Consider the following 13959-nt stretch of genomic DNA (forward strand, 5'->3'; position numbering starts at 1 on the left):
CTCTACATCTGTGACTATTTGCTTATTTTCTTGAAGTTATGAGACTGTTCCTTTTTCTAATTAAAAATACTCAACTTTACGCTAGCGGTGGTGACCACTGAATATAAAGCAACAGTGGTGAAAAATGAACTATTGAGAATGTACACATTACCTGCCCCACCTACACCACCTTTTGGAATCCAGACACTTAGTCTCACTGTGGGTCACTGAACCCTGTACCCAGTCTTTCCCCGCAACCATGGCTGTTTGCACCAGAGGCAGATGCCTGACCCAGGGGAGACTCATCATTAACTGACCAGTGACCAAAGACTTGTGAGGCTTGTCAAAAAAAAAAAAAAAGACTGGGCCAATTTTAACTAAGAGTCAAAGGAAATTTCTGGTTGGTGTTTGAGTGCTGGAACTGAAAGATCATATAGAGTTCAGGCTGAGGTCACTATGATTGGCATCATGAAGCTAAAACTAAGAGAAAGTTGGTCACTAGAGTGAGAAGGAACAGATATGGGTGGGAGGCATAGAAAGCAAGTGAGAGACGAGTCACTAGCTGCTGGTGTTACCTCAGTCCCTGCCAATTCTGGGGCCTAGTTCTACTTTTCCTTGTGTTTGGGGGCATTTGTGAACTTCTAAACCCACTTTGTTTCTGAAGTAACTTGAAACTGACAGAAAACTCTTTAGACACATCTTCGTGAGGTTTTTTGGTTTTTTAATATAGAGAAAGCTTTCTAAAACCATCTGTGGGGAGAGAGGAATAAGCTGCCTACCAAACAAAAAAAAAAAAATAGGTTGGCATCAGATTTCTTCTCTGCAATACCAAATGCCAAAAAAGGAAAATAAAGCAATGGAACAATATATACAGCATTTGGAAGCAAATGGAAATATTACCTAAGAATTCTGAAACCAGTCAAACTAGCATTTAATTTCTCTGGAATACTTGTATCATTTGGGATTCTTATTATAGTTATTAACAACAAGACCTTCTCTGAAAGACAAAACATTCATTTAAGGAATCTTAGGTAGCTCACAGGAGCTGTATGAGGGCCAGAAAATCAGACTTGGAAACCACAGTGGAAATAATACTCAAACCATACTGTGAGACTGCTTCAAAAAGAACTAGTTGTTGCCCCCAACCTTTGGAACTCTCTGACACCATCCTCCCCATAAATTATGATTCTGTGCAGTACTTGCTTCCTCACATTGCTCACTTCTGGACTGAAGTCTTGCTTGGGTGGACATGATTGGCAGAAGCTCTGTCACATGCCTGTAGAGTCTGGGAACGCTCGGTTGTTTGGTTTCTCCATTGAGGAAGCAGGATGCATAAGACATGAATTCTCCAAATCTATGAGGGGCGTTTCTAAAGCACTGGGAAACCAGAATCCATGACATACGTCTACCATAGTATTCCTGCTGCCCAAGCAATTAAAATAAATGGGAAACTATTAAGGAAATGGTTTGAGCAATAAAACCTTTAAACTTGAATAAACGTGTAAATAATTGTGATTAATCTGATAATGAATCTCATTGTGAATGTCTGTGTAACTCAAAACTGAAAAGATGAAATGCTTAATAATTTTAATAATCTTAAATTCCAGATTATTCCAACCCAAACTGGGAAATGAGGGAGAGAAGACATAAAAGCATGCTAAACTTCTAATCTTAAGTAGGCAGTGTCAAAAGATACTATTATACTTTTAACTTGGAAAAATAAAAATTCAATTTTTTTATTTAGTGGTAACCCCAGTGTTAAAAAGAAAGAAAAATGTCCATCCAAATCATTAGTCAAAGATAACTAAGAATACTTGAACAAGATATCAAAGAATGGAGAAAATGGGAGGAGAATTAGCCACAAGAAGCATAAAATGACACAGTAATACCAAATAATGAGTGGATTGAGCACATATGGGAAAATAACCACTCTCAGGTTGGAGTCAAGTAAAACAAAAAATATCCTCCAATTATATACCATTAGTAAAAGACACATTTAAAATCCAGAATGGGGACTTCCCTGGTGGCACAGTGGTTAAGAATCCAGCTGCCAATGCAGGGGACACGGGTTCGGTCCCTGGTCTGGGAAGATCCCACATGCCATGGAGCAACTAAGCCCGTGCGCCACAACTACTGAGCCTGCACTCTAGAGTGCGCGAGCCACGACTACTGAGCCCACGTGCCACAACTACTGAAGCCCATGCACTCTAGGGCCTGAGTGCCACAACTACTGAGGGCCTGTGCTGCAACTACTGAAGCCTGCACACCTAGAGCCCGTGCTCCACAACGAGAAGCCACCACAAATGAGAAACCCGCACACCGCAATGAAGAATAGCCCCCACTTGCTGCACCCAGAGAAAGCCCGCGCGCAGGAACAAAGACCCAACACAGCCAAAAAAATAAAAATTAAAAAATAAATTAATTAATTTAAAAAATGATCCAGAATGTATAAAACTAAAAGCACAACCACTTTTGCACAGGCAAATGCAAAGAAAACAGTAAAGGTAAATTTATGTCAAAGTATAATTCTGGATAAAAGACATCAAACATAATGGAAAGAAGGTGAACGTCAGTTATGACTTTCTTTAAACATCAAATAATAGAGCATCAAGTGTATGAAACAAAATTACAAACACAAAGGGATACTGACAAAAACCATGGAACCAGTGACACTGTCAGTCTTTTGACAGATGACTTCGTCTATACAAAACAAAAGGAGAGTTATTATTTAAAACCACAACTTCCTTCCAGAAAGGGTGGCTCTTGTTAAGGTAAAATTCTCAAAAGGTCCTTTTCTTTAGCTGAGGACCTTGGTGGGTTTGGGATCTGTAAAGCCAAGCCTGGAGTTTGAGTGGGAGGAGGATTAGAGAAAATCTCAGAGGTGTGCTTAAGAGAGGCAAGAACTTGGGGTTTGTGGGGTACCCAGGAATGGGGGGGTTGAGAAACAGAGACAGGAAGACAAAAGGAAAGAGAAGGCAGAAAAAATGGTAAGAAGTCAAGGTCCTATGAAAACCCTGGTGATGCGGCAGGTAATGATTTTAGAAACAGAGACATACACTATTTCAGTTGAAATCTAAGTTCTTTGCAAAATCTCTGTTCCAGTAGTAACGGATTCACTTGTTTTTAATTTTCAGAATCTTTTTTTAACAATTGCAGTTATCTTCACCATCACATTATTAATAATTATTCAAATTCACTTATATAGTGGATGTAAGTGTTCACCACTGTTTCCCCTATATAGCATAGAGGAAACACTTTCTTCAAATCTTTATGTTAATATAATTTGGCTTGGCTGGAGTATGTCCTTAAATAGTTTTGTTTGTTTGTTTTTTCCCAGAAAAGCTAAGTTGGGAATATACTTTCTTTTTTTTTTTTTTTGCTGTACGCGGGCCTCTCAGTGTTGTGGCCTCTCCCATTGTGGAGCACAGGCTCCGGACATGCAGGCTTAGTGGCCATGGCTCACGGGCCCAGCCGGTCTGCGGCATGTGGGATCTTCCCGGACCGGGGCACGAACCCGTGTCCCCTGCATCGGCAGGTGGACTCTCAACCACTGCACCACCAGGGAAGCCCAGGAATATACTTTCTAAATCCTTGCTTGTTTAAAATAGTTTTTCTTTTGCCCTCAAACAAAGGATAATTTGGGTCACAACTTCAGTCACAGTTCATTTTCTTCAAAACTCTTAACTTCTAATGTTTACTGTGTCTAAGAAGTTCAACAGTCAGTCTGAGTTCTTTTCTCCTATAGATTACTTTTATTTCCTACCTTGGTGTTTTTAGAGTTTTGTTTTTATCCTTAAAATAAAGCAGTTTTACTAGCTTAAGTCCATGTGTGTGTTTGTTTCCACAGCCCTATCTTTTAGTAGAGTCTCTTCAATCTTGAGTCTTCAGCTCAGTAAATGTTCTCATGTTATGTCTTTTCAAACCAACCAGATCTACCAAAACAGTGCTCTCCATCAGACACCAGCTGGAATCTTGGTGGTGCCTAAGTGGGGACCATATTGTCAGGAGTTCTTGGTGTCCAGAAGTTGCACTCTATTCCTCTAGAAGTGGAAGCACACCTGTCCTCTACTTTGGTATTTCACTTCCCCGTAAGAGTACCAAAGCAGTACTGCTTGTGTTCAAATGCCTTAAAGGATTTGTAATGAAACAGGTTCACTAAAAGAAATTTTACCTACAGTCTACGCTCCTACACCAAGATATATCATAGAAATGAATCCAACAGAGGCTGGAGATGGAATGTAGACAAATCTTACTCATAAACACCACGTTGTGCTCTGGAATTCTCCCCGTGACAGTTATCCTAGGGCAAATTCTCAGACTTCTGTAGAAACTGGTTTGGTTTGGTCATTGCATGAAGCTCTTTTTACAGGAATCTTGTGCACTTTATAAAGTAAGACATTTATATACATCAGCACCAAACTAATCCACCAAACTAAGACACTAGTACAAGGAAGATTGAGAGACAGGAACTGAGGGGATGGAGAAAAACCAGGGGCTTCCAGTCAGACCAGCTGGGTATTTATGCTCAGCCATCACTAGCGTTGAATGGCGAAAATTACCCAGCCTCGCGGAGACTCAAGCCTTTGGGCAGATTTTTGTTTTGTTAAACAGTTTGTTTTTTCAGTTTTAGAAGAAAATACCTATTTTACGTTGTCCGGTTTTCTGAATAAACGGCCGCTACGAAAATAGGAATAAAGTTGTGTTTAAAGAATGGGATACTGAAACAGTGCTTTGCAATTAACCTAAGGTATGTAAAAATACAGTGAATTTTAGGGTAAAGGTTTTGAAAAGTGTATAGTCAAACTTCTAACATTATACAGCACACTGAAATACAGTGCCAAGTAATTTTGCTAGTTCCATTTTTGCCAAGTTGAAAGCAAGCTGCAGGGCCCAGGAGCAGTTAAAGATTAAACATAAAGGGTATTTTCTTGCCTACTCTAACAACTTGCTCGGAACTCACAGACCACCCGCGGTGTGCAGCCCTACTCTAAGGACGAGAGAAGTTAGCAGCATCCAAACGCAATGTGAAATTGGCCAAGAAAGCGCGTGAACGCTTAAGCCAATTTTAGCGACAGGGCAAGCGCCCCAAAGGCTGGTTTTGGCTAGATCTTGAGAAGCGAAGGAATTACCAGCGTTCGTGAACCCTCTCGCGAGAGGTTTCGACGCCACGTCGGAAACTAGAGACCCTGACGCCGAGCGACAGGTGCTGGAACAAACCGACGGTGAAAAACGGCGGACGCAAAAGCGCTTCGGTGGGCAGGACTTCCGCCGGAAATGGGGTGGTCTGGGAGATCTCAGAGCGGAATTCAGGCTGGGTTTTTCTTGCAAGTTCGGCCTGGGGGCTGGGTGAAGATGGCTTGCGCCGCTGCGCGGTCCCCGGCCGACCAGGACAGGTGAGTCCGGAGAGAGGAAGGGGCTTGCGGCGAGCCCGCGGGTGTTGCACAGACTTCCCCAGCCCTGAGGAAGGCTCGCCGTGGGAGCTCAGCCCTAGCCCCGGGCTCCGGGCCTGTCCTCCGGCGCCCGTTCCTCCCTGAGGCCGGCTGCGCCAGGGCTGTTCGCAGGTCCCTCGATCCCGACTTTACCTAGCTCAGTGTTTACCTGTACGTGAGACAGAAGACTTTGGGTGCTACGTGGACATGACGTTATGTAATCACAGTGTGAAAAATCTGTTCTTTCAGTTGTTGGTGCGTTCGGAAAGGCTCGTTTGAGTTCTTTCAAGCCTTTAATACCTCAGACTCCGTAGTTTCTATATAAGAGAGCAGGCCCCGCCATCAGAAGCTTTTGACAGGCACCTGTATCTAACTGAACAGTTACGGCGTTGCTTCCTTCCTCCCTCCCTCCCTCTCTCCCTCCCTCCCTCTAGCAAGTGATGTTTTTTTCCATCTAAGTTAAAGTTCGCTTTTTAAGTAGAGGGGAGGCAATTTAAAGTAAAAAAGTTAAGCACCTAATAGTATAGGTGTACCGGCAATCCTGATGATGATGAAAGAAAGAATGAATGAACTTTGGGAAATATTTCTCGAGTGATACCAGCTGGGCTTTTCCTGTGGCAGGTTCATTTGTATCTATCCTGCTTATTTAAATAACAAGAAGACCATAGCGGAGGGGCGGCGAATCCCCATAAGTAAGGTAAGCGGGCTGATACTTCTGTCTTTGAGGGCCTGGGGAGGTTGTATTGTCAGGGCCACAAAGCCTTCTTTTACTTTACTGCATTGTTTGGGGCATGAGGAGAACGGCAGCCAACAATTGGGGTGCTTTCATTAATAATGGTGATGCAGGAGGGCACTGATTCATAACTGAAAGAATTTTTTAAGTGGTTCTTCATGAGCCTGTGTTTGAAAGAAGTTGGGGGTGGAGTGTTGTAGGGTTTGCACGTTTTTGTTTTTTTAAACTTAAGGTTATGACACTCTTTCCCTTAATAAAGGAAACCAAAATTCTGGCATTGTACAATATGATATACAGAATGCAGCTGTGTTTTTAAACAAGACTTGCAGAAAATTCACATATGTTGAGTTTTACAGTTTTATGTCCATCGTCATCGTCTTCTTTTTGAGAGGGGTAAAGTTACTTTAAAATTAATACTTTTTAAAAGTACGTGTTTATAGTTTTAAAAGAGATGATTTCTGCCTTGTGCTGTTTCAGTAGGAAAACCCAAGTTCTTAGTTGGCCTGGTGGCTTAAGTTTAGAAAGTGCCAAGTGAAGGGGGTCTTTGTAGCTTTTCATTTTCAAAATTAATGTTATATTCTATTTTTTTAAGATTAATTTACATTTTGTAATCTGATGATGGATTTAAGGAACTTGGCCTGAAGCAGTACATTATTTTTGTGTTATTTAATATCTCTCATTCTACTGCTTAAATGTGTAGAGGAAAGCCTGCTTTGCTGCTACAGGGTAAAAGAGAAGACGCCAGAGCACTGATTCAGAATAATGCCTAACATCAAGCCACATTGACAGAGGCCTCTGGAAGCAAGATCTCAAGATAATTTGGAGAATGATTGAATTGTTTTTAGCTTTATTGATTTATAGCGTACATACGGAAACATATGTAAATCTTACGTGTTTATTTTGATTAAATATCATAAAATGAGTACACATGGGTAACCAAGCACCCAGATTTTAAAAAGAACACGTTACCAGCACTCAGGAAGATTCCTTTATGTCCCTTCCCAGTCTCTGTTCCTTCCACATACACTCACTACAAAGGATGACCCCTGCCCTGACTTCCGATACCATAGATTACTGTTGCTTGTTTCTTATTTTGTTTCAGTGGCATTACACACTGTGTACTTTTATGTCTGTCTGATTTCAATGAACATGAAGCTTATGAGGTTTCAGCTTACGAGTGCTTATACCCTGCATTTGTGAGTGTAGTTTGTTGAATTTCATTGCTCTGTTGTAGGGTTTCCCGACAGCACCACCAGCGTTTTGAGCCAGATGATTCATGGTTGCAGAGGCTGTGCTGTGCTGTGTGGGGTTTAGCGGCATCCTTGGCTTCTACCCACCAGAAGCCAGTGCCCTACCCCACCCTAGTTGTGATGATCAAAAATGTCTCCTAGCATTGCTGAATGTCAGGGGGCAAAATTACCTTGCTGAAAGCCACTGCTCTGTAGTACTGCATTGTGTGTATATACCACAATCCAGCCTACTATTGATGGATAGTTGGGTTGTTTCTAGTTTGGGGCTATTAAAAATAGTGCTACTGTGAACATTCTTGAGATTGTCTATTTTGTATTTTTCCTCGATAACATACCTATAGCAGTGGAATTGCATGGCCATAAAAAATGCATATATTTAACTTTAGTAGATACTGCCAAACACTTTTCTAAAGTGGTTGCATCTGTATTATGTAGACTTCTTGAAAAAAGACCCTTGTGGCAAAGACAGTTCCTAGCATATATTTATTTAATAGACAGATGTGTCCATCAAAGTGTACCAATAATGACTACAGAATTCTGAGAGCTTCTGGAGGAGCCAGAAAGGGTACTTGGTGATCAGGACAAACACTACTCCTCATTAAGCAATGGAATCTCCATTAGCCATACTAAGCTTTGTCTATTCTGAACATAAGGTTGTTATACCTTACAATTTGCTGAGTATGGACACTAAAGAGTAAAGACAGACAGAAAGAAAGGAGGGAGGGAGAAATGGTTGCATCTGTAATAGTTGTTAAACCAGTATTAACCCTGTGAAGTTTATGTTCTCTTGGAAGGGAGGTGGATACACAAGTATGAATCAGTGTGAGTCCCAGGAATTTTAAAAAAGGAAACCTAGGATTTTGGTATGTGTTTTGATCAGATATTTGAAATGATTTATACAACAATGTAGCAATATCCACTTAAAGCTGAGCTATTTAGTGTTTTTGTTTTTAACTTTTCAGGCTGTTGAAAATCCTACAGCTACAGAGATTCAAGATGTATGCTCAGCAGTTGGACTTAATGTATTTCTTGAGGTATGATATGGTTCTTTGTTCACTATGTTCCATACTCATCTCATTGACATAATAACTTTCTTAAAGCCTGTTTTTATTTATTTCTTTATGTTAGAAAAATAAAATGTACTCTAGAGAATGGAATCGTGATCTTCAGTACAGGGGCAGGGTCCGGGTCCAGCTCAAACAGGAAGATGGCAGCCTCTGTCTTGTACAGTTTCCATCACGTAAGTTTTTTTTAATGAATGAATTAAGTTTGGGATAGGTTACTCCTCTACACTGTCAAAAATGTTCTAAAACTGACCTTTTGACAGGTCAGAAACGTAATTTGCATTCTATAGATTAATTTAGAAAAAGGGCTACTGCTGATGCAGAGAGGTAAACAGTGCTTTTAACTTCCTTTAAGTTAAGGACCTTTGAGAATGTGATGAAACCTACTAATCATTTATCCAAAAAAAAAAACATTGTTGCGTGAACATTTTATAATCCTCTGGAAGTCCCATCATTGTTCCCAGGTTAAGAATGTGAAATTATTAAATGGTCACACATTACTGCTATTTCAGATCCTAGAGACCCTTGAGGTCTGTTATTCATTTCTGTCAATAAATTTAAAAAGCCATATTGAGGGCTTCCCTGGTGGCGCAGTGGTTAAGAATCCGCCTGCCAATGCAGGGGACATGGGTTCAAGCCCTGGTCTGGGAAGATCCCACATGCCGTGGAGCAGCTAAGCCCGTGCGCCACAACTACTGAGCCTGTGCTCTGGAGCCCGCGAGCTACAACTGCTGAGCCCACATGCCACAACTACTGAAGCCCGTGCGCCTAGAGCCCGCGCTCTGCAATAAGGGAAGCCACCGCAATGAGAAGCCCATGCACTGCAACAAAGAGTAGACCCCGCTAACCGCAACTAGAGAAAGCCCATGCGCAGCAACTAAGACCCAACGCTGCCAAAAAATATATAAATAAATAAATTATTAAATAAAAAAATAAAAACCCATATTGAGGGAATTCCCTGGCGGTCCAGCGGTTAGGACTCCGTGCTCTCACTGCCAGGGGCCCAGGGTTCAATCCCCAGTCAGGGAACTAAGATCACACAAGCTGCACAGGGTGGCCAAAATAAATAAATAAATAATTTAAAAAATTAAAAATAAAAAGCCATACTGAGCGAAAAACGCAAGAGATATGCATAGTGTGGTGCCACTTAGGTATACATTTAAATACAAAATATTACCGTTTATTGATTGATGTATATGCAGTATTGTTTATTGACATATATATAAACACTTTTGAAATGGACTAGAAGAAAACACCAAGTCTTAAGGTAGTAGTTAACCTAATGGCGAGTAGGGAGTGAGGAGTGTGGTCAGGGGTGTGATGGTCAGAGTAGATTGTAGCATTAGCGCTAGTGTTTTATTTCTTAAAAAACAATGAGAACCAAACAAAACAAACTTCAGTATTCCAATATATTAACTCGGTGTATTGGGAAGATGAGTATTTATTTACATGTAATTCTTTACTTTTCTGAATTTTTTATTTGTAAAAAAATATGTTCTAGGTTTTTTAAATGGAGCTGTTAAATTTTTTCTTGACACAGTAACCCCAGAGTGACAACTGAATTGTTTTTAATTGAATTAAAATAACTGGTTATTATTCTAACATAATTATTTGGTTATTAATATCTACCAAAACGTGTCAGGATTGGTAGATATTTCTAGAAACTTAAGGGTCTGACTCGGGAATGACAGGTAGTATATTCAGTGTATTTTTTCTTTTCTTTGGTATCTTCCTACTACTTCTTACAAGTCAAAAGACCAAAAAAAACAAAAACAAAAACCATCAACCTTTTGCTTTGACTAGTTAATAACATAGAAGTAAAAACTACAGTTGAAAAGATGTTGCTTCCTGTTTCCAGTAAGAAAACGGTAAGAAAGTAAAAAACAGAGCTGAGCGGCTGATGTGTTGAAAGCAGCCACTGGAGCTGGAGGAGGTGGTTGGAGCCCAGAGCAGGGGGCACGTGGGCATAAATCATTTGGGCGTGTGAGTGGCATATTTTGTAGCTTAATGACATGGGCGTTTGCTGTAAGATTGAGAGGGCCTGTGCTTCCTAGCTTAAGTTACAATGATATCCTGACTCTGTTTTCAGCTTGTTATGTTTAGATATATTTTCCTTTGATCTTCAAGTCAATTCCTAGGACCAAGATCAAATTTTTTATTTCAAATAAAGTGTTCTAAATTTTTATTTTGTTCATTTAAATATTTCAGCATTGTTCTTAATACATTTTCTCCAGGAAAGGTCCCCACTTGAGAAAATCATTGTCTTCATAGTCATTTGATTTTTTCTTTTTCTTTTCTTTTTTTTGGTACGCGGGCCTCTCACTGCTGTGGCCTCTCCCGTCGCAGAGCACAGGCTGCGGACACGCAGGCTCAGCGGCCATGGCTCATGGGCCCAGCCGCTCCGCGGCATGTGGAATCTTCCCGGACCGGGGCATGAACCCGTGTCCCCTGCATCAGCAGGCGGACTCCCAACCACTGCGCCACCAGGGAAGCCCTGATTTTTTCTTTTTAAATTCTTATTTTCTTGATGTGGTGATGATTTCTTAAACTTCATGATTTTCAAGTTAATGACCTTTTATGTCTTATTTCTCAGATTATACACTAAGCCTAACTTCTTGTTCCTAGGTAAGTCAGTAATGTTGTATGCTGCAGAAATGATACCTAAACTGAAAACAAGGACACAAAAAACCGGAGGTGGTGACCAGAGTCTTCAGCAAGGAGAGGGAAGTAAAAAAGGGAAAGGAAAGAAGAAGAAGTGACCTGGTATGAGAATCAAGGATGTGGTACTACTGTAAGAGACATGAATGGAGGTTTCTCATTTGTATCTGAGAGAAACAGAAGCTTTCTGTTTGCATCATGTAACTGAACTATGAACGTTTGTGCCTCCCAGCTTCAGCATCAGAGTTGACAATGAAATAAATTTACATCAGAAATATGCATCCAGCTCTTAGGAAGTATAAAAGAAATTTTTTCTTTTTGCCTTTTAATGCAGTTTTTGTGAAAGAAAGAATCATTTTTTTAAATGGACGGTGGACTCTACCATAAGTTACTTGAAATCCTATATCTGTTTGTCCTCTGTGTAAACACGTTTCAGATAAATGAGTTTAATAAGATTTGAAGTACACATTTTGTTCCTCTTTTAAGTTAATGAAATAAATTTCAAACTGACTTTTGTAGCTTTTGCTTACAAATTAGTTAATGCCAGCAGAGGAGATAAAAATAAAATGGGGAGTGGAAGCGTAGTGTGAGCCTAAAACCAGAAGAAAGTGGTTAAATCCTTTTGGAGGTCTATGAACAGGCAGTCTGTAGATCATATTCTTTTTTTTCTTTTTACTTGGAGTATAGTTGCTTTACACTACTGTGTCAGTTTCTGCTGTACAGCAAAGTGAATCAGCCATACATATACATATATCCCCTCTTTTTTAGATTTCCTTCCCATTTAGGTCTCCACAGAGCACCAAGTAGAGTTCCCTGTGCTATACAAGTAGGATCTCATTAGTTACCTGTTTTACACATAGTGGTGTATATATGTCAGTCCCAATCTCCCAGTTCATCCCACGCCCCCTTCCCTCGTGGTATCCCTATGTTTGATCTCTGTGTCTGTGTCTTTCTTTCTGCTTTGCATATAAGATCATCTGTACCATTTTTCTAGATTCCACATATATGCATTAATATATATTTGTTTTTCTCTTTCTGACTTCACTCTGTAGATCATATTCTTCTACTCAATTATTGTAATTGAATTGTTTAATCAATTACTAGTTTGTTGGCATGTGGAAAGTCCTGGAGTTTAAGCTTTAGATTTGCTTATTGTGTAGACTTAAGAATATTATTTTACTTGGAGTTCTAAAATTACCTATGCTTTAGCACCTTGACATAAACATTTTTTCAAGAAACAAAATTGGATTGGTGATTCTAACTTTATTCCAAAGCACTGTTCTAAAAGTGGTGATTTTGTATAAAATTTAAGAGACTCCTTATCCAGCCATATGTTTTTGTCTACTGATCATCTCTTGGGGAACTGCCTTCCCTGACTCCATATGCTTCTGGAAGGGCAGTTAATTACAGGACTGCATCCTGACCACAGGATATGACCCAAGCCAGGCCAATGGATTATTTCTCACAAATATTAAATCTGGAGTAGAAACACAAGTACAAATGGTGATGGGAATTGTTTACAAATTTGAGCTATCCTGATTCCTGTCTTCCTGAGGCCTGGTATAGCTCTTTGTGAATCTTATGAGCCCCCTTATGTCCTCCTTTACATCCCCGTTTCTTTAAGTTTTTATTGCTTGAGATCAAACAATTCCAAGTGATTACAGAATAAACGAAGCCAGACTTTCAGAACTTTAAAAGGGGTTACACATCCAGGCTGTATGAGATGATCCATTGGTATGCAGGAAGAAGTATTAGAATTGTTACTTAGGTTTTTTTCTCTCTAATGACTTCTGTTGTTAATATGTTTTATAGTGAACATAATAGTACAGCAGTTTATATATCAGACTTACAAATAAATACAGGGTTGCAAAACATGATTCAGAGAAGCCCTCTTTGGGGAAGTGTATCACTTAGGAATGTGTTTGGCTGTGTAACAGAAAACGATGAGGGAGTTAAGCAGGAATTAAATTTTTTCAAATAACATGAAACCCAAAGGTTATTTTAGGTATTGGTTCGGTTGCTCAGTGATGCCCTCATACCTTTCTACTCCACTATCCATGGCATGTTTCTGACATCCTTACAGTTGTTGCAAGCTTGTAAAAGGGATGATACCAGACCCAGCATTGTATCAGAGTTCCACATCTGTCCCCCGTTAAAAGGAAAGCCAGAGATTTCTCAAAATCCCTCCTGGCCAACTTTCACTTAAGTTTCATTGTCAAGAACTCTGGCACAAAGTGAAATACAGCCTTTCAGTCCTGATAGTAGAGGCAGCCAAGGAAGTGAGTAGTTGAGAGTGGATACTGGGGCGGTCAACTTAAAAGATTTGTTACAGAAAGATCACTAGAATCTAAAATTCTTTTACTTACGGGACAATAGGATTGTCAGAAAATGTTTCACAACTATTGCTGTAACATATTGCTGTTTGTTCATCTTGCTGCAGTCAGTGAATAATTAACTTTGCTTCTTTCCCAGTCAAGTGAAAAATAGACTCTTCTCTAATGAGCAAAACTGAGCATTTATTCATATGTTGAAATGTCATTTGTATTTATTTCAGTGAATTCTGTTCACATCCTTTGCCCTTTTTTTTAAGGACTTTATTGTTATCAATATTGTACATAATTTAAAGAGCCAGCCAGTTTTAACAGTTTCAATTTTAGGCATAAACTTCCATCTGTAGAGGAGGATGATTTCGTTTTCCTTCCTTTACCCCCAACACATGCATGCATCTTTCCCATCTTCCCTCCTACCACTGTATTTTATAATTTTAATCACTATTCAGAGTTTACATTATTATCCTATACTCCATTCATAGCTGAACCATGTAGTACCTTTGCTGTTCAAAATTA

At 39.8% G+C, this 13959-nt stretch overlaps 1 protein-coding gene across 2 annotated transcripts; it reads left to right on the plus strand.

The window, feature by feature from the left end:
• Positions 1-5216: 5216 nt before the first annotated feature.
• Positions 5217-11624, plus strand: SRP19 (signal recognition particle 19). Of its 2 annotated transcripts, XM_024743390.1 has the most exons (5): positions 5217-5372; positions 6030-6105; positions 8354-8425; positions 8520-8631; positions 11081-11624. In XM_024743390.1, exons 1-5 carry the CDS (start codon positions 5254-5256, stop codon positions 11212-11214), a joined length of 513 nt encoding a protein of 170 aa, XP_024599158.1. In that variant the 5' UTR covers positions 5217-5253; the 3' UTR covers positions 11215-11624. The 2 variants fall into 2 exon arrangements, with proteins under 2 accessions (XP_024599158.1, XP_024599159.1); XM_024743391.1 differs by lacking the exon at positions 6030-6105 and having other exon boundaries at positions 5219-5372; positions 11081-11189.
• Positions 11625-13959: the final 2335 nt, after the last annotated feature.

This window comes from Neophocaena asiaeorientalis, unplaced genomic scaffold, assembly GCF_003031525.2.
Source record: "Neophocaena asiaeorientalis asiaeorientalis breed wild unplaced genomic scaffold, Neophocaena_asiaeorientalis_V1.1 scaffold26, whole genome shotgun sequence".
NCBI classification, from domain to species: domain Eukaryota; kingdom Metazoa; phylum Chordata; class Mammalia; order Artiodactyla; family Phocoenidae; genus Neophocaena; species Neophocaena asiaeorientalis.

What these genes read in the sequence shown, in the direction of transcription:
- SRP19 (XM_024743390.1), top strand. Translation starts at nt 5,254, where the DNA reads ATGGGGTGGTCTGGGAGATCTCAGAGCGGAATTCAGGCTGGGTTTTTC. An exon ending in TCCCCGGCCGACCAGGACAG is followed by an intron (nt 5,373 to 6,029) that starts GTGAGTCCGGAG and finishes TTCCTGTGGCAG; the next exon opens with GTTCATTTGTATCTATCCTG. An exon ending in TCTTGTACAGTTTCCATCAC is followed by an intron (nt 8,632 to 11,080) that starts GTAAGTTTTTTT and finishes TCTTGTTCCTAG; the next exon opens with GTAAGTCAGTAATGTTGTAT.